Source organism: Gekko japonicus, unplaced genomic scaffold (assembly GCF_001447785.1).
Source record: "Gekko japonicus isolate JY-2015 unplaced genomic scaffold, Gekko_japonicus_V1.1 scaffold189, whole genome shotgun sequence".
NCBI classification, from domain to species: domain Eukaryota; kingdom Metazoa; phylum Chordata; class Lepidosauria; order Squamata; family Gekkonidae; genus Gekko; species Gekko japonicus.
The window spans coordinates 737,381-758,314 of record NW_015163608.1 but is presented as its reverse complement, the minus strand read 5'-3'; the positions used below and the strand labels follow the sequence as shown (position 1 = coordinate 758,314).

Here is a 20,934-nt window from a genome sequence, read left to right as displayed (position 1 = left end):
GCCTGAGCAGCTTCCTCGCAGATCTCCCCCCCGGTCTCTTCCCCCACCCCTGGCGACGAGGCCCGAGCGGCTTGCAGCCACCAGGCCTTGCCGATCTCCTTCTTCCCCTTCCCCCTAGCTCCAGTGGTCTCCTCCACGATCTCCTCCTCCTTCCCCCCCGCGATGAGGCCTGAGCGGCTTCCAATCGCCAGCTCGCCGTAGAGTTCACAGAGCGTTCCCTGCGCATGTGCAGGGAAGGCTCTTTTACCTCTTGGGAAATTTAAATATTGCCCCTTCCCCCCCTCAACTTTTTAGATTTTAGTGCACAACTGGGGGCTGCCCTAAGTGTACAGGAAAATCTCCCCCCAGGTGCCCCCGATGTGTGGATTTAGATATCTGCATGCAGGGGGTGCCTTCGCTATTAGATATAGAGATAATGGTGGATAACCATTCATCTCCACTTATGAGAATGAACAGGTATTACCTATATTTTGTATTGTTGTTTTAGGATTAAAACATGTTATATTCACATGCAACAATTTGTGTTGTGATTTTATCCATTATAATTAAATAATAATTTTGCTATATTATTAGTAAATTACTTCATTACTATACAAAAGTGGCCTGTATGAAGAGGACTTTAATGGTCTTGAGTGTAAAGGCTTGGTAGAAAAAATGCAGGAAATAAAAGTGACCGTTTTATTATCAACAAACTTTATTAAGAAGGAAAAACAATAATAGAAATTAAACTCTATATAGAAATATTTAAAATAAAATTAAATAATTTAAATTTACCATTTGTCAACCTTTGTAATGTTGGTATGAAGTAATTTCTAAAGTAAAGACAGAAAGATATTAAATTATGTATAGACTGTATAGTATACACAGCTTTTGAACAACTATATGGTTTAAAATTCTTCAAATAATATTATTTACTTATTTTGTTATTAAAAATTAAAACCATAAGATAACAAAACCATAAGATAACATTAAAACAAGCCAATTTCCTAACTCCATTTCCCTTTACTTGTATTTTAACAAATACAGTGTGGTACACCCTGTGACCATGACAAAAGACTACCTAACCTTAATATTAAAAGCAACAATTATTTAAAAACAACATTTAATAACAACAACAATAATAATTTGATAACAACAATAACTCAGATATAATTCTTCATTGCAAATTAGCCAATCTCCTTAAGTAATTAAGTTTGTTCTACCTCTTCATATTGCTGCACAGAAGTGGAAACCATGTCATGTCTTTTTCACCTCTAGGTGACCTGCCTGTGCATTAGCCAGTGTTAGTTTGTGGCAAGCCAGGTCCCTCTATGGTCCATCAAATAGAGACCACACACTGGAATGACTGCAGTGGAATAGGGAATTAAGAGTACTACGTGACATAGTTGCCACTTCTGTTATTATTTGTTATGTAATGTTATCTTATGGTTTTGTTATCCTATGGCTCTAGAAAGAGGCTCTGGGAGAGTGTCCTGGCCTTGGGCACTCAGTGTCAATTTACTGTGGTGACCTCAGCAGTGTATAATGACACAGAGTCCACTGTTTTCTCCAAGGGAACTGATTTCTGCCATCTGAAGAGCAGCTGTAATTATTTTCTTTTTTTTTTTAAACTGCCCCTAAGGGCAGAATTTTATTAAGTTTTTCCATCACAAAACAATACAAACTTAACATACAAACATTAACACATACATACAAAACATTAACATTGATGGGGATAATAAATATTCATAGTTATTATATTTCTTCTGCCTAAATACAAACATTATTTTCTACAACTATATACTATGAGTAAATATCATTAAATATCTACCTTACAGGGTTATATGAACTTTGTTTTCTTGGACTTTGTCATTTATTTATTTCTACCTTTATATAGTTATTATACCAGCTATAAAATTGTGACCAAGTATTCTGGAATGTAGAATCTGAGCGTCCCTACATCAATAAAGTTAATTTGTCCATTTCAGCTGCCTCCAAAACTTTGTTTATAAATTCTTGTTTCGTAGGTGTCTCAGATGTTTTCCAGTATTTAGGATATAAAATTCTAGCGGAAGTAGTCAAATATACAATACGGTAACAGTCATCCTTACTAAAATCTTTCGGCAAAATATTTAATAATAACACTTCAGGTGTAAATGGAATGGCCGTACCTAGCACTTTTTGCAATAATTCATGCATCCATGCCCAATAGTTCTTACTCATTTTACAGTGCCACCACATATGATAAAACGAGCCCACCTTCTTTTCACATTTCCAACACTTATTTGGGCATTTACTATCATATTTCGCTAACCTTTCTGGTGTTACATACCATCTATAGTACATTTATACAAATTTTCCTTATAGGGTATAGCTTTTGTAATGTTTGTTTTTCTTCCACATTTAGTCCCATTGTTCTAGGTCAATATTATGGCCTATATTCTGAGCGCATTAAGCAGCTGTAATTCTGAGTGATCTCCAGCCCTACTGTTATCTGCCCCTCTGACTTCAGTTTTCCATCTCCGCTCCCCTCCTTCCTGGAGAGCAATTGTAATTTTGAGTTATCTCCAGCCTTCACCTGGAGATTGGCAACAATGGTTCCCTAGGAGGAAATGGCTGGCTGGAGGGTGGAGTCTATGGTATTGTACCTGTATGAGGTCCCACCCCTCCTTAAACCTCACCCTCTCCAGGCTTCACCCCTCAAATTTCCAGGAATTTCCCAACCTGGAGTTGGCAACCCTTTCTTCTTCCCAGCCAATCATCAGTCTACCTTTATCTGCCCCTCTGACTTCAGCTTTCCATTCCCCCTCCACCTGCATCCTCTACCCTGCTCTGAAGCCCTGACTCCTATGTCACATTGTCTGTCATGGGGGGGGGGCTATCTCAGCAGGGTATAAGGACACAGAGTCCACCATTTTCTCCAGGGGAACTGATCTTTGTCATCTGGAAAGCAGTTGTAATTCTGCGTGATCTCCAGCCTTAACCTGGAGATTGGCAACAATGGTTCCCCTATGTGGAAAAGTACAGTCTTTCTCCATAGTGGGGACCGAAGCAGTACATCATTCTCCTCTCCCCCTTTTTATCTGCACAACAACCCTGTGAGGTAGGTTAGGTTAAAAGTCTGTGACTTGTCTGAAATCACCCACTCAGCTTCCATAGCAAGAACCTGGGTCTGGCAGCCCCTGCTCTGAAGTGCTAACTGCTACGTCACAGTGGCTGAGGCATCGCCTGGTATCACAACTGAACTCCAGACAACAGATCCAAACAACAGATCTTTCTCTCCCCCGGAGAAAATAACTGCTTTAGAGGGTGGAATCTATGGCATTCTATTCAGCTGAGGCCTCTCCCCTTCCCAGACTTCAGCACAAAATCTCCAGGAATTTCCCAACCTGGAGCTGGCAACCCTAGTCAGAACTGGCCCCAATGAGTTCCCCACAAAGGCCTGGAAAGGGCTTCATTCCTTTCTCTTTTTACTGACGGAACCAAAGTTTGGTTGCCTAGCAACAGCCACTGAGGGAAAAGTTAGTCCCACAGGAGCCAAGCAGGAGAAGTGTCTTCGTCAGAAGAGACAGCTGTTTGGGCAGTTAGTCTGACAGGGAACAGTGGCAGTGGACAAGGAAGAGGAGCGGACCCAACACCCAGCCAATGGCACACGATTACTCTTGAGCAGTGTTCCCTCTAAGCTGAGTTAGTGTGAGCTAGCTCACCGTTTTTTAGCCTCCGGCTCACACATTTTTGTCTTAGCTCAGGAGAGGTGGCTCCAGAGCAAACTGATTTATGCAGGAGCCAAATGGCTCGCTCACAACTTTAATGCCAGCAGCTCACAAAGTAGAATTTTTGCTCACAAGGCTCCACAGCTTAGAGGGAACATTGCTCTTGAGTGGCAGTTGATGGGCCAATGGCTGATGGAGCGCACAGCACAGCCAATGGGAGAGCTGGAAATGGCCAACGTGTTAGGAGAATTATATATATAACATTATAATTGATAAAATCACAACACAAATAGTTGCATGTGAAAATATGTAATACCTGTTCATTCCCATAAATGGAGATGAATGGTTATCTACCATTATAAATATCTGTGAAGCAAAAGCGTCCATGAAGGGTTGACTTACATTACAACTTGTTACGCTTTTCCTTGATGCAGCTGGTTCATTCTGCTGCCGGCTTGTTTGTTAATCTCAAGGGGTACCAATTAACCCCATTGAAGAAGTCATTCTGATTGTGAAGTGTTACAGCTGGTGTTTTAGGGAGAAAAGGTATATCTCAGCACTCCAGCTGTGGGAAAGGTAGCCTAGGGGATTCCAGGAGTTCCTGCCTGGTCATCACGTTCGCAGACTTCGACATAACATCACTCTCCTCATCTTGATTTATTTGTGTGCCTCCTGAGAACTGCGCTGAAAGGTCAGGTAGTTCAAGCCAGTGTTATTTATTTTCCTTTGTACTTCCTGAAGTGCTTGTTGCTGGATTTTGTACTATTCTTTCTAAGTTTTCTTTTTTAAAATACATTTCTGGTTTTAAACCCTAACTGTTGGTCTGTATGTGCTCATAAAACCCTGCTGACTCACGAGAGCGCCTTCGCTATCTTGGCAATATCTATGGCACTTTACATGGTATTTTCCCATGTGGGCTTCTTTCCGTGTGGACTTTTTTCTGTGTGGGATTTTATGTGTATGGGCTTTTTCCCATGTAGGCTTATCTCCACATGGGCATTTTTTCCGTGTGGGCATTTTTCCATGTGGCCTTTTTTTCTGTGAGCATTTATGACCGTAGGGTTTTTTCTGGTCACCAAACAGAGAACACCTGCGCCTTCTGCAATTACTTCAGTGGAGAAGGGAATTTTGCATGCACACTCCACTGCATGCACAGATAGGGTTGCCAGCCTCCAGGTGGGGCCTGAATATTACCCGCTTTTACAACTCAGCTCCAGCTGACAGAGATCAGTTCCCCTGGAGAAAATGGCTGCTTTGAAGGGTAGACTCTATGGCATTGTACCATGCTGAGGTCCCCCCAAACCCTGCCTTCTCCTGGATCCAGCCCTAAAGTCTGCAGGTATTTTCCAACCCAGAACTGGCAACCCTATGCACAGAGCTGCCTTTTCGATTTAGGTGTGGTATTCCCGTTTATTAAACAGAGTTCCAATGCCCCCAAAGAAGCAGAGGATTTAGGCACAGTATTCTAATTATGGTGGTGGAAAGTGCCATCAAGTCACAGTTGACTTCTGGTGAACCTATAGGGTTTTCAAGGCAAGAGATGATCAAAGGTGGTATGCCATTGTCTTCCTGTGCATTCTAATTATACAAATGAATAATAATTAATTTTTTAATAGTGGCAGTAAGTCTAAGTACTTCTAATAAACAGAAAAACTATTTATACAAATAACAGTTTGTATGGTAGACATAGGTACAATATAGACAAATTTAATTGTTAAATGGGGAAATTTTTCAAGTTCTGCTTATGGCTGCTCACTCTAATCCTAATTCCATTCATTTGGGCAGAAATTCAATTGCAATGTTGATATTTTGATAAAATGTACTTTTGGAGAAGATTGGAGAAGACCCTGATGCTGGAAAAGATTGAAGGTCAAAGAAGACGGGGACGGCAAAGGATGAGATGGTTAGACAGTGTCATAGATGCAACGAACATGAAATTGAGCAAACTTCAGAGGACGGCAGAAGACAGGAACGCCTGGCATGATCTGGTCCTTGGGGTCGCAAAGAGTCAGACTCGACTGTGCGACTGAACAACAACAACTTTTGGGTAAATTAGTTTAGGACCACACCCTCTGATATTGAAACCCCTAAAATAATAATCAACAGGATCCAGTCTGTGAACAAGAAGAGTTTTGTAAATGCCTCTAGGAAAGCCAGTGCATGGAGTACAAAATGAATTTTATAGCCAGGTTCACAGCTAAATCTTTAGTTATGCTGTGTCTGTGGACTGTAGGCTAAAAGTCAACAATGTTTGGAAATAGCTGGATGCTTTATAACACTTTGCAATCTACTTTTAGAAAATGGTAACACTGAGAAATCTGGAAGGTTCAGTGTGTCCAAAACAGGATCAAAATTTTCATCAGTGCAGTTCTCAGCAATGAGTGCCAGACCCACAATACTATCCAAGATTAAGCTACAAATTGTAGCTGACTTATTCTCAATAAATTTGGCAGTGAAACACAGGGCCTGGGAAGCTGGCCAGAACATTCTTATCCCTTACAACCTTCTTGAGTCATACACTCTGAGGGATTCAATAGCAGAGTCCACATCACTTATTGTGTCTGTGGTTGTCTCTAGCTTCTGATAGTCTTTCCCTTTGGCTCCTATTCTCAACCTCACATAAGCTCTTTACGGGCCATCTGCCGTAGGATGTAGCAGAACACTCACTAGAAGCCATACATTTTTGTTTGAAAGCCATAGAACTACTCAATGCCACTGGCATTTAGTGGGGAAAAATATTTTATGTTTCACAAAGAAAAGGATTAGCCCATGAACTGCTGGTTATTTTCCTTCACTCCCAAAGTGAATATCCTCAACTCCATACCTGAAAGATTTATATTTTGCCACAAGTATACTTCAGAACAATTTTTACAGAATTTTATAGCACAAGCATGGTATCATGCCCACTTATCAGACTTTGGCCTTGAACTGCTGCCCTCCAGGGAAAAACTTTACCCAATTAGTCACAGACATAAGGCAGCAGTAGCAAAATTTTTGGTGTTAATCACCTGGGTCTATTTCTCAGCACATGATTTGCTAACCATTATCCTTGTAAATACCCAAACTCCTCTCTCCATTCTCTGACAACTAGATATGTGTGTTGCCTTATTTATTTAATATAAAATGAACTGCATTGCAAAACATTATCACATTAACTTTTTTTTTTTTTAAATGTTTATTAAGGTCAAGTATAACTTATAACATGTACAATAACTGCAAAACAGTATACAAAAGTCCTGAGAGTCCACATTAACTTTTAATCTCTAGTTTTGTTTGCCTCAATTCTACACCTGTATTGAAACCAGTCATCTTAGCATTTTTCTACTGTGAGCCTTTGAATTCCAATCATTCTAGCTACATGAAACTGTGTCCTTCCTCTTATGCTGCTTTTTAGGATTGCCAAACCTCCCACTATGGCGAAAGAGCTATCACTGACAACCCGCTCAACCCTGCAAGTTACTAGATTGGCACCGGGGGGGGGAATATCCAAAACATTGCAATTAATGTGATGATGTGATGTCATCCAAGCCAAGCCTGGAGGTGACATCATGCTGCTCTGTTTGTCAGAAACACTATTAGAGGGAAATTCTCTTTCCATACAATCTCCCTGAGTCCTAGAGCAGCATAATGTTACTTCCATCCAGTAATCCTACAAATAAGAAGAGATATTAAAAGATCGCCCCAGTTACAGTTGACAATCATGGGTAGAATCAACACTATCAAAATGATGGCACTCCCAAAACTAAATTACTTTTTTCAAACGCTTCCCATGTATATTACATCAAGGGATCTAGCTAGCTGTCAAAAAACCTTTACCAATTTTATTCATCAAGGTAAAAGACCAAGACTTATGAAGGCTATAAGGTACAAAAGGGCAGATCAAGGAGGATGGGGAGAACCAAATATAAGCAAATATTATGAGGCAAACCAATTGAGAGCCTTGGTGTCATATTTAAATGGAATATCTGATGTCATGGGTGAGCATGGAAGCAGATGGGAAACATCTAAATTTAATTGAGAAAATAGTTTTTGAAGGGGAAAAAGAAAGAGACATTAAATGGGTAGAGAACCCTTTCCTATATATTACAATAAAAACTTTGGTTAAATGGAAAAATAAACTGATCCCAGAGATATCCCCATTGATTCCTATCATACTACATCCATATTTTTCATGTCTGGATAAATCAGAAAGCTATATTAGATGGAAAGAAAAAGAGATCTATAGAATGAGAGATCTATATGTAGATGGGACTCCCTTTACTGTGATGCAATTAAAAGAAAAATTGCAAGGAGAGTTAAATTGCTTTTCGCTATATCAACTGCATTACCTAATTGTAAAATCTATGGTAAAGCAAACCATGACTAAGAAGCTATTGAAATCTGAACAGATTTTAATGCAACATATGACAAGTCTAAAAGGAGTAACCTCTAAAATATATGCATATCTAATTGAGACAGATTCAGGTTCGCTAAATGGGTTGAAAATAACATGAGAGAAAGATATCAGAATAAAGACTGAGCAAAATATCTGGAATAAGATATGGTTTACCCAAACAAGGAAAACTATATCAATAGCTCTTAGAGAGAACTCCTTGAAATAACTACACAGGTGGTATTTCACTCCAGTTCACCTTGCAAGAATAACCAATACAAATAATAAAAAATGCTGGAGAATGTGTAATCAGCAAGGCGATTATATTCATATGTGGTGGCTGTGCCCAGTAGTGTCACAATTCTGGGAGAAAAGTTTTGCAGAAATGGCAAAAATTACATGTCAAACCATTTGTGTTACACCAGCTTTGGCCCCATGAATAATATGGGAGAAACAAAATGAAAAGGTGACTACTAAAGGACTAATAGTGTTTATGTTAATGGCAGCGCACAGGACAGTCGCTAAAAGTTGGAAAGCCGCAGAATTATTAACATTACACTCATGGTATTCTGATCTATGGCAGATTACAATAGCTGAAAAATTAACAAGTCAAATTAGAATAATCAAATTGAAAGCCAAAACGGTAGACCTTTTTGAAATGTGGCATGATTTTATTATATACACAACTCAGAACAATACCCAAAGTATGTTTAAGTCCTTCCTCAGATTATGGGATAAAGTTAAATAAGCCTCTCTATATACTTTAATCATGTTGTAACTATACATTAATTATGCATGTTTATAGGAGAAGAAAAAGAAGGGGGGGAAATTCCTTCTCTTTGTATTTATGCTGAATATTGAGCTCTCTACCAATGCCTTAATTTGCTTGTTTTACTCTTTTCTTTTTTTCTTCTCTTTATTTGTTTTTGGGTTTTTTGCTGTTGTTATGTGTATACTGTAGGTTGTTTTCTATATGGGGAGTGGGGTGTGTACTTGATGTTTTTGTGTTTTTTTATAATTAAATGAAAAATTATTTCAGGGGGGAAAAAGATGGTGTTGCACTGATGACACCCTGATGCCCCACCCCCATAAACTCCCAGGATTTCTAAGCACAGGCCTGGCAACCCTAGCTGCTACCCTGACATCTTGTTATATCACAAAAAAGTGGCACTGAGCAGCAGGACCCAGCAGCGGAAGCACCTAAAGTGGTGAGCAGCTATCCACCCCTCTTTTTCATGATAGTGACTATTATGAACCCTGCTATGGGCACACATATTAGGGTTCGAGGTCTCATAGACTTGGGGTGTGGGCGAGATTTAATCAACCCCTCTTTGGTCTCGGGACTGGACGCAAGCCGGTTGGCAGAGCCTTTAGTTTTCACCCAAATAGATGGGTCTCCAATGAAAGAGCCCTGTAGATTTGAGACTGTACCTTTACGCATGGGGGCTGGGGATCATTGGGAAGAATGGACTTTTATTGTGTCCCCGGGGGCTAGATTTCCCTTGGCATGATCCATATATTTTATGGGGTGACAGAATTGTCAAGTTTGTCTCCCCCAAATGCCAACGCCATGTGTGGAACACGAAGTGGGGTGTAGCTCCTGACAGCGACCAAGTTCGGCCGTGTTTAGCTACCAAGAAACTCACCAAAATCCCTCGGGAGTGTAGAGACCTAGCTCGAGTATTTGCTGAAGAAGAAGCCGACGAGCTCCCTCCCCACCGCAACTCAGACTGTGCAATTGAGTTATTGCCGGGGCACAAAATGCCCAAGGGGAAGCCCCTGGGAGAAAGTGGAGTTGCGGAAATTTATTGATAAAAACCTGGCCAGAGGCTTCATCTGGCCAGCCTCTTCCCCATTTGCAGCCCCGTTCTCTTCCGGAAAAAGAAAGATGGGAGTTTGCGGCTTTGCACCGACTACCGGGGGTTGAATGCCGTCTCCTCCACAAATGCTTACCCCATGCGTTTAATCAAAGATCTCTTTGCCGAAGTAGCTAAGGGAAAGATCTTTTCCAAGCTTGATTTACGGGATGCTTACTTTTGTGCGCGCTGTGAGCGCCCCCTGGCTCCCGCCCGGGGTCGGGAGCCTGTGCTGTTGCTTCTTGGACGAGGCCGCAAATTCTCTACGGAGACCGGAGCGTGCCTCAGACACAAGCCCGTCAGGGAGTTTCTTCACTCTCTTGTGGCTTGCCTGGGACCGCCTTTCCCCCGCTGGCTACTCTGGCTCTCTCTCTCTCACCAGAAGCGCCAATCCCTTAGCCAGCCCAGTGCCTCCTCATCGGCTAACTCCGTTCCTGCTTTTATTCCCCTCGCCTCACCCATCAGCCCCAGCTCCTCAGCCCCGCCCCCATTCAAAGGAGGAGACGCCGACCCGCCCTTCCGGCACCCACCCGTTCCTTGTCGGGGCCAGTGAGCCTGTGCGGCGTCCTCCCCTCCTGCCCCGTTCCGCGTCGGTGAGGTGGCTCTCAGACGTCGCCTGGCCCGCCCCCGTCTTCCGGGTTGCTCCGCAACCCTCCGGGGCTCTCCGACACCGTGTGCCAGGGCCTGGGCTTCTCTCCGCTCGCCGGCTGCCTCTTCCCACCCCGCCTCGCCCGTCGTCTCCCCGGAGGGGTCCTGGAGGGCCCGCCGGACGCTGTCGATGTTCTCCGTCAGGTCAGGCGTCCGGGGGGAGGGCGTAGGGCGCGGCGTGTGTGCGGGCATCGCGTCCCCCGGCGTCCCTGGGGGCTCGGAGGGCCGGTCCCGGCCGGGGCCGGGACATACCCCTTCCCTTATCTGCTCTGTGGGGGTGTCTTCATAAAGCCTTGAGAGGTAATCGGGTGCGTGGTGATCCCGGCTGGCCCGGTGCTGGATCACGAACTGAAACGGTAAGAGAGACAGGTACCAACGTAAGATCCTGGGGTTGTGATCTTTCATACGTTCCAACCATAACAGGGGGGCATGATCTACCACTAATGTAAACGGGTTATTTGCCAGATAATATTGTGGGGACCCCACAGCCCATTTAACAGCTAGGGCCTCCTTTTCTACCGTGGAATACGCTCTCTCAGCTGGCAGGAGCTTTCGGCTCAGGAAGAGTATGGGGCGTTCCACCCCATTCAGCTCCTGTGTTAGAGCCGCCCCTAGACCGGATCCAGAGGCGTCGGTATGCACCGAAAACGGCTTTGAGAAATCTGGATTCTGAAGGACTGGTTTCCCAGCCAGACTTTTGCGCAGAGAGGTGAAGGCGCCTTCCATGGCGGGCGTCCATCCAATTTGGTTGGGTTGGTTCTTCCGGAGACAGTCGGTCAGAGGGCTTGCCTTGGTGGCGAAGTGTGGTATGAACTTCCCATAGTACCCCACCATGCCTAAGAACCTCCGTAACTGCTTTTTGGTGGTGGGACGGGGTTGTTGCTCCACCGTCAAGACTTTTTCAGGTACTGGACGTAGTTGGCCCTTCCCGACCACGAACCCTAAATAGCGTAACTCCTGGAATCCTATCCGGCTTTTCCGCGGGTTGGCATGTAAGCCGGCTGCCTTCAAGGCCTCCAGGATGGACCGCACGTGGCACAGGTGCGTCGGCCAGTCTGGACTGCATATCAGGATGTCATCAATATACGCCCTGGCGTATTGAGCGCAGTGGACGAGGGCCCGGTCCACCAACCGCTGAAAGGTGGCCGCGGCCCCCTGAAGGCCGAAGGGCATTCGCCGGAACTGGAACAGCCCCTGAGGTGTCGCGAAGGCGGTTTTTTCCTTATCTGGAGGGTGGACCGGCACCTGCCAGTACCCCTTTGTCAAATCCAGGGCTGTCAGAAACCTCGCTTGCCCCAATTGGTTGATTAAGATATCGGCCCGAGGCATCGGGTACGCGTCGAAGTCCTCCCTATAATCGACGCAGATTATCCCTATAATTGACCTCCCTATAATTGACCTCCCTATAATCGACGCAGAACCGCACCGTCCCGTCTGGCTTAGGTACCAGTACGATAGGACTGCGCCACGCGCTCTTAGACGGCTCGATAATCCCCATCTGTAGCATGTCCCGGACCTCGTGTGCGATAACGTCCCATTGCTTCTGCGGCAGAGGCCTCCATCGTGTTCGGGCCACCATCCCTTCTTTCGTGGGGATATAATGGGTGGCTAGTCGGGTGTATCCCGGCGTGTTGTTGAAAACCCCGGGGACCTGGGCCAGGACTTCCTGCATTTGTGCTCGCTGGAGCTGGTTCAGTCCTGGGTCAAAGGTGGGAACTTCGTCCCCCCCGTCCCCCCGTCCCCAGGGGAGTGCCCCGTCGGGAAGTTCTGCGGGGTCCGCTTCCAAGCAAGTCGTCTCTGGCTCTGGGCGGGGGTTCCATTCCTTTAGGTGGTTGATGTGCAAGCGCTTCCGACATCGCCATTGCGTCCCACATTGCACCTCATAGGACAGGGGTCCCAATACCCGGGTGACGGTATACGGGCCCTGCCAAGGGTCTCCCGTATTTCGTCCTAACACCTGTCGAGACACGAGGACCTGGGAACCCTCTTGTAGGACCCGTGACTGGGTGTTCCGATCGTAGAGTCGTTTCTGCGCCTGCTGTGCTTGCCGAAGGTTGTTACCCGCCTGCGCTCGGACCCACTGGAGCCGTTCTTGTAAGCGGGTTGCATATTCGGCTACCCCCACCTCTGGACTGCTGCTCGGCGGGCGCGCCCACTGTTCCTCAACCAACCCTAAGATACCTCGTGGGTTCCGGCCGTAGAGCAGCTCGAACGGGGTGAATCCCGTGGACGCCTGTGGGGATTCCCGAATTGCAAAGAGCACGGGGTCCAACAGTAGGTCCCATGCCGTTGGTTTATCCCGCGACAGCTTCCGCAGCATGGCCTTGAGTGTCTGATTCATCCTCTCCACCAACCCGTCGGTTTGAGGATGGTGGATGGTCGTGAAGAGTTGACGGATGTGTAGCACATCACAGACTTGTCGCATCAGGCGGGCTGTGAAGGGAGAGCCGCGATCCGTTAAGATTTCCTTTGGAAGTCCCACATGTGCAAACAGGTGCATGAGGGCCTTGGCCACCCCCGCACTCTTCATACTGGGAAGGGCTATTGCCTCCGGGTACCGGGTGGCATAATCCATGACTACTAGTATGTAGCAGGCCCCTCGGGGTGTCCGAGTCAGGGGCCCCACAAAATCCATCGCAATCTTCTCGAAGGGCGCTCCGACTACCGCGATGGGGGCCAAAGGGGCCCTAGGTGCTGCCCTGGCTGACATCCGCTGACACACGGCACAGGACCTGCAGAAACCCCGGACATCCTTGGCCACTGTGGGCCAGAAGAAATGGGCCAATATCCAGGCCATGGAATTCTGGAATCCCTGATGGCCTGCCCACTGATGATCATGGGCCCACCCCATGGCCTCCATCTGGTATTTGGCTGGGAGAAGCAGTTGTTCTATGGATCCCACCCTTCCCCGGGCCACCCTGAACCAAACGCCCCCCCGTTGCATAACATGTGGTAAGCGGTTTCCCCTGCGTGAGTCTACCATTTCTCCGTCCCTTACCGCCACTTGGTCCCGCAGTTTGGCCAGTTCCTCTGCCTGTTCCTGTGCTGCTCGAAAGTCGGGATCCACCACCCAGCCGGCTTGGGGGTTGTCAGTATGGGTCGCTGACGGGCCCTCGCCCGAATCTTCTCCTTCCTCCTCGTTCCTTTGAGGGTTATCGGGGTCCCCCTCGACGGCCACCAACTCGTGCCCCCTCGATGGCCCTGCCCGTGCTGGCTCCGGCTCGTGAAAGCTCCTTATGGCATCTACCAGGCCTGGAGCGTCTCTTCCTAGCAGGACTTTGCAGGGTAGTTGGGCCATGCGCGCCATCGGGACGTCGAAGACTTGCCCCAGGTAGCGAACTGCTACCGGCACCACCGGACACCTTTCTGAGTGCCCATGTAGACACACTATGGTGGCCAAACGTATCACGGGTAACCATTGGGGAAGGAGACTGGAAAGTATCATGGACACTGAGCTCCCACTATCCAGCAGCGCCTCCCACTCCCGTCCGGCGATCGTCACCGTCACCGTCCATGGCGGGGGCCTTGCTCCTACGGCGGCTTCTTGCAATGCGTACTCATTTCCTAGGTCGCACTCCATGAGGGGGCATTCACGGCGGAGATGGCCCCATTGACCGCACGTGAAACAGGGGCCCACATCTGTGGGTCCCCTGGGTCCCGGAACCGGTGGTCCCTCAGGAGTCCCCGATTCTGCCCTTCCCCGTCCTCCGGGGTTTGGAGTCACCGGGGGGCCTCGGGACAAACGGAAGAGCAAAGGCTCGTCCCGTACCTCTCCGGACAGCCCCAGCCGTGGTGCCACCCCTTGGTTCCCGGCTACTTCCTGCAGTGGACGTCCCGCGTCCCCCGGGTGGCGGGGCCCGTGTTGGTCTCACTGGGTCGACCTTCCCCGTATGTTCTTCCGCCGCCTGATGGTTCTCCCACAATTCTTGGGCTTCCGCGAGGCGGGGAGGGCGCCAGCAGGAGACCCACTGCCGTGTTCTTGCCGGCATGATTAGCAAGAGCTGCTCTATCACCACCAGTTCGACAATGCGTTTGCCTTCATCTGTCGTGGGTGCCAACCACCTAGTGGCAGCTTCTTTCAGCGCCGCTATGGTAGCCCGTGGTCGCCCTCCGGCGGGGTGGGTCAAGTTGCGGAACTTCTGACGCTGGGTCTCCGGAGTTATCTCGTACCGGTCGAGGACGGCCGCCTTCAATTTAGTATAATCCGTTACGTCGGCTCGTTCCATCGCCTTCATAGCTGCTTGTGCCTCGCCCGTAAGGTATGGGCCCAGTATGGAAGCCCACTGTTCGTTGGGCCATTTGGCTGCGGAGGCAGCGTGCTCGAACGCCTCCAAATAGGCCTCTACGTCATCATCAGGGCCTAGCCGGGTCAACGCGGGCCAGGGGGTTTTTGGTGTGTGTGTGGGGGTACTCCTCCCCCTCCTGCTACTGCCTGGCCCACGGCCTGGACCACCTGTTGGAGGTCCCGCAGCATGCTGGTCTGGGCCTGCTGTTGTTGCTGAGTCAAGTCGCGGAGCAGCTGCGCCTGGTGCTCAGCCATCCACTGGCCCAACTGCGCCAAATCCATGGTGAGTTCTCCCTGTTGGGGGGCGGCGGGTCGAAGTTTGACTGACTCCTGACTAGCTGAGGAGGAGTCTGATTCATCTGAAGAGGACGTGATGGCCGGGTCAGCTGTCAAGACCCGGGGTCGTCGGTCCGCGGGTGGTTGCCACCCCGCCGGGCGTGGCAGACCCGGGAGCGGTCGGGGGAGCGGCTCCGCTATGCCTGCATTCTCCACCACCTTGTGAGTGCCCCCTGGCTCCCGCCCGGGGTCGGGAGCCTGTGCTGTTGCTTCTTGGACGAGGCCGCAGACCTCTGGCCTCTAGAAGGGGGCTGGGGCTGCTGAGTTGACGAGAGGAATTCGCTACGGAGAACGGAGCGTGCCTCAGACACAAGCCCGTCAGGGAGTTTCTTCACTCTCTTGTGGCTTGCCTGGGACCGCCTTTCCGCCGCTGGCTGCTCTGGCTCTCTCTCTCTCACCAGAAGCGCCAATCCCTTAGCCAGCCCAGTGCCTCCTCATCGGCTAACTCCGTTCCTGCTTTTATTCCCCTCGCCTCACCCACCAGCCCCAGCTCCTCAGCCCCGCCCCCATTCAAAGGAGGAGACGCCGACCCGCCCTTCTGGCACCCACCCGTTCCTTGTTGGGGCCAGTGAGCCTGTGCGGCGTCCTCCCCTCCTGCCCCGTTCCGCGTCGGTGAGGTGGCTCTCAGACGTCGCCTGGCCCGCCCCCGTCTTCCGGGTTGCTCCGCAACCCTCCGGGGCTCTCCGACCCCGTGTGCCAGGGCCTGGGCTTCTCTCCGCTCGCCGGCTGCCTCTTCCCACCCCGCCTCGCCCGTCGTCTCCCCGGAGGGGTCCTGGAGGGCCCGCCGGACGCTGTCGATGTTTTCCATCAGGTCAGGCGTTCGGGGGAGGGCGTAGGGCGCGGCGTGTGTGCGGGCATCGCGTCCCCCGGCGTCCCCGGGGGCTCGGAGGGCCGGTCCCGGCCGGGGCCGGAACACGCGCATAAGGGAGGGGACGAATTCAAGACTGCTTTCAATACCCCTTTGGGCCAGTTTGAATACCTGGTGATGCCATTTGGTCTCCAGGAAGCTCCTGGAGTCTTTATGAATTTAATAAATGAGGTGTTGCACAAGCACCTGTTTAAGGGGGTGCTAGTCTGCTTAGACGACGTTTTGCTGTACTCCCCCAACAAATCCTCTTATGTGCAGTTGGTGAGGGAGGTGCTCAAAACGTTGCACAAGTACAAACTGTTTGCCAAACTGTCAAAATGCGAGTTCCATCAGACAGAAATTGACTTTTTGGGTTATCACATCTCACCCCGTGGCATAGAAATGGACCGGGGAGAAGTGAAGGATGTTTTGGGGTGGGAGGCTCCTAAAACTTGCTGGCAACTTCAAAGCTACTTAGGGTTTGCCAATTTCCATAGAAATTTTCTGCCGAACTTTGCTCAAGTGAGTTTACCGCTTACTGACTTACTGAAAACAAGGGGGAAGGGGCCAGAGGCTGCTAAACTGGGAGCTAAACTAGTTTGGACCCCTGAGTGCCAAGATGCGTTTGATAAATTGAAAGCTCTTTTCACCACCAAACCTGTGTTGGCGCACCCAGACGAAACAAAGAACTTTGTGGTCCAAACTGACGCTTCAGATGTGGCGATGGGTGGTGCGATCCTGCAAGAGGGGGCATCCCGCAAATTCACGTACACAGAACGTAATTGGTCAGTGTGGGAAAAGGAGGCAGGGGCCATTTGGCTAGCACTCTTCACATGGAGACACTGGTTGGAAGCGGCGAGGGTGCCGTTTGAAGTGTGGATGGATCATAAAAATCTTGAGGTGCTCCGTATCCCCCGAAACTTAAACACCAAACAACTTTGGTGGGCTGCTTTCTTCTCAAAGTTTCAATTCACCCTACACCATTTCCCAGGCAAATCGAACTCCCTGGCAGATGCCTTGTCCCACCTCCCGCAGCATGAAAGCCGACGCGAGGAGGTCCTAGATTCCATGTTCACACCTTCTTAATTGGGTGGAGTGGTGATGACATGAGGGCAAGCTAAACGGGCCCTCCCCCTGCCCCCTCCTCCCGGGGGATGGGAAACCAAGTTTGCTGCCACTTTTTTGGAGTTTGACAGACAGGAGGTGGAGGTGGCGGGGGACTTGGTGCAAGGAGGGAACAGTTGCTGGTATAAAGAAGAAAGGCTTTTTGTTCCAAGACTTTTGCGGGGGGAGGTAATGGGCCTGGTACATGGATCTAAGCCGGCTGGCCACACGGGCTTTGTAAAATCACTGCTCTCCTACAGCTCCAGTTCTGGTGGCCGTACATGCGCAAGGATTTATCTCTGTATGTACAGTCCTGCCAAACTTGCATCATGTGTAAACCCCGTAAGGGGAAACCCCCGGGATTACTGAAACCATTACCGACCCCTAGTAGACCGTGGGAGGTGATTTCCATGGATTTCATCATGGAATTACCCCCTAGCAAGTCCGTGACGGTAATTTGGGTAGTCGTGGATTTGTTCTCCAAGCAAGCACATTTCATTCCATTCCCCAGTTTGCCGACAGCGCGAGCGTTGGCTAAAGCCTTTCTCAAACATATCTTCAGACCCCACACATTGCCTACCAAGATAATAATGGATAGTGCCTCCCAATTTATTTCGAGATTCTTGGGGAAGCTCATGAAACTTATGGGAATAGAACGGGGGCTGAGCAGTGGCTACCACCCAGAGACTGATGGGCAATCGGAACATGTCAGTCAAACACTTGAACAATACTTATGGTGTTTCACAAACTATCAACAAGACAATTGGGTGGCCTTACTGCCCTTAGCTGAATTTTGTTATAATAATGCTTACCACTCGTCCACAGGGGTGTCACCATTCAAAGCAGCTCTGGGCTACGACAGCCCCCCGATTCCCTTTCTATCCTCGACACCCGGGAAAGGGGGTGAGGCATCAGAATGGTGTAAAACATTAAGGGACTTGTGGCCAAGGATATGTGAGACATTGGACATGGCCAAGGCAGCTTTCAAGCACCAGGCTGACAAGAAACGGGTGGAGGGTTGGGATCTGAAGCCTGGGGACTGTGTATATGTGTCCACAAAGAACCTGCAGCTTTCTCAGTCCTGTCGGAAGTTGGCGTGGAAATACATTGGTCCTTTTAAAGTTGTAAGGTTGATTAATGAGGTGACAGTAGAGTTGGACTTGCATAAGAATCTAAAGCATATCCATCCAATTTTCCATTTCAGCTTGCTGAAACCCAGTCCATAAACTAATCAATGGCGCCTGGAACCGACAGTACCCCCCCTATCCTAGTGGAGGGTGAAGAACATTATGAGATCTCAGACATTCTGGACTCTAAAATGAAGTGTGGACAATTGTATTATCTGGTGGAATGGGTGCATTGGGGTCCCCAGCATCGAGAATGGGTGGAGGTGAAGGATATTCGGGCCCCTGACCTTTTGCGTAAATTCCATGACCGTTTCCCGGAGAAACCAGGAGGTCTCCCGGCCGCTCCGGGAGGGGGTTGATTTATTTTTGAGGGGGAAGGATGTCTAGCTGCAATATTTCACTTGTGTTTGTTCTTTCCTGACTGTGGCGCGAGTGCGCATGCTTGCTTGCTTGCTTTGCTCGCTTGCTGTAAACAGCAATAGGGAGGCACTCATGAGACCGTGCGAACTGGCGCTGCCAGACTGAGTTATCCGACTAACCTTGAGGAGGAGGGAAGGGCTTGCGTTCTACTGTTGCTGTGAATATTTCTGCTCTCATGGGGCACGGAGAGTCTCCCATTCATTATGTAACCTCCCGCCAGGAGAATTCCTGCACGCGCGCTTGGATTTTATTTCCTTAGCCAATTGCAGCATCATGTTATATGTAGTGATGCATCCGTCCCATTGTCATTCCTAACAATATACCTGTAGATCATGGCAACAGACCTGTAGTCTAATAAAGCATAACGATTCCCTGGAAACGTATGTGGAGATTTGCATGCTGTTGAACCTGACAGCTTGCTGACTGAATCCCCTACCTCCAACATCTAGCTTCTTCCAATCATACTTCCGTTATATACCAGTGATATATCACATCCACCTAAATCCACCCAAATAGGACATATGTGGGGGACTAATGGACCTAGTGGGAAGCCATTCATGTGGAAGTGAAAGCTAGAAAGAGTGGCAAGGATCTGAACAGGAAGAGCAGGTAAATTAGCGATTCTATAAAAAAGAAACTTCAGAGTTATGAACACACTAGGGTTATGAAGAATCTTCATTCCCTCAAGCTAAACTTTAATAAAACAAAAGTAAAGATAAAATAAAAAATTATTCTAATAATGGAGCATTCAGAAAAAAACACATTTTAGAAAGTTTTTCTTTGTGTCACCAGTTAACAAGCACAGCACCTTTTAAAACATTACTATTTGCCCCACAGGCATCAAACTGACAGTGTGTACAGGAGGGATTTAAGCCTGCACGTTGGATGCAGTATAAATTAAAATTATACTTCTGTCAGTCTTGAATCACAGATTGTTTCTCGAGGTCTCCCCAAACACTTAATTTCAAATGAGTCTGTTTATTACTTCAGGAAGGGCCAAATGCATAATTTATCAGCAATACTTAGTCAATATACTCTTATAACATCCTCCTGTGCTTTGGCACAAAATATGTGACATAAATTCTATTAGTTGGGTACACAAGAGCTGTCTGAAGAATAAATAGGTATTAAAATAGAGCCAAAGTTAACAGGAATAAGCTGAAGTGACCAAGTTAGAAATGAAATGCAGCACTTGGTATTCACCAAAAAATACCTTAAAACTGTAAATATAAGCCCAAAATTCCATACGATAGTCACAGAGGTTGATAATAATATATATGAGGCTAATCGGTTATCTTTAATATAGTGTCCCAGTTAACTAGGTTCATGCACCACCTGTGCCTATTAAACATATGGTTTCCAGTGAAATTCCACAAAAGGTAAGCCTTTTCTTTATAACCTACCTGGTCTCAAGTGGCACATTGCTATTAAGCACCCAGCTGTCTTGTAACTGAACAGATTCAGGAGTGGTTGCCAAATCATTCGGTGCAGGAGCTGGTGCATGAATCTGGTTCCGCCGATTTGTGAGGGAGTTCCTATTGAGGGAATTGGCAGAGGAGTGATGATGAGATAGAGTATGGTTGTGAGGCGGTGGGAGAGGTGGTCTCAAAGTTGACTGGCTGTGATGATTTGAAGGGCCTGAAAAGGAAAATGGAAATAATAAATACCTTTGCGCTACCCAGTATTTCCAACAGCAAAGTCCCTGGTAGATTAATCCTAAACTCAGGAATAAGTTCATGTACTCAAGTGGAACTTACCTCCAAGCAAATATGTTTAGAGTTACATTCTAAAGAAGATAAACTTCAATTCTTTTGGAAGCATTCCACTCAATAGAAGTAATGGTCACATGTGAATAATAAGATGTGAGTTGTCCCTCTTTACAGTAACAGCCTTGATATTTCCTTAATTCTAATTCATAAGCACCCAAAACAATTTGGGAACCACTGCCCTGAAGTATGATTACACGCTTCAGCAATAGCTGTAGGGGAGATATCATATAGGTTAGCTAAAGGGCCATCTTCCCATGGGGATCAGTAATTCTGATCTGGAAAGCAATTTATTTGGGTGATGCACATAGTTGTCAGCTATGCTGCCATATAGTTTAGAATGTCAGCTATGCTGCCATATAGTTTATGGGCCCGGGTTCACTTTCATGACCTGTATGCCAGTTGCTGCAGCATTCCTTTCTCTTCACTTCTCCCCCTCGTTATCACTGACCTTGTAGCCAGCCTGTGTAGTGTCTTCCCA

At 47.7% G+C, this 20,934-nt stretch overlaps 1 protein-coding gene across 1 annotated transcript in view; it reads right to left on the bottom strand.

Annotated features, from left to right (window-relative positions):
• Positions 1-20,934, bottom strand: part of TENM2 (teneurin transmembrane protein 2) — a 618,318-nt gene that overhangs the window by 406,164 nt on the left and 191,220 nt on the right. The window contains exon 4 of the mRNA XM_015407305.1: positions 20,091-20,325. Within this exon, the coding sequence (XP_015262791.1) occupies positions 20,091-20,325 (235 nt within the window). The remainder of the gene's footprint in view (positions 1-20,090; positions 20,326-20,934) is intronic.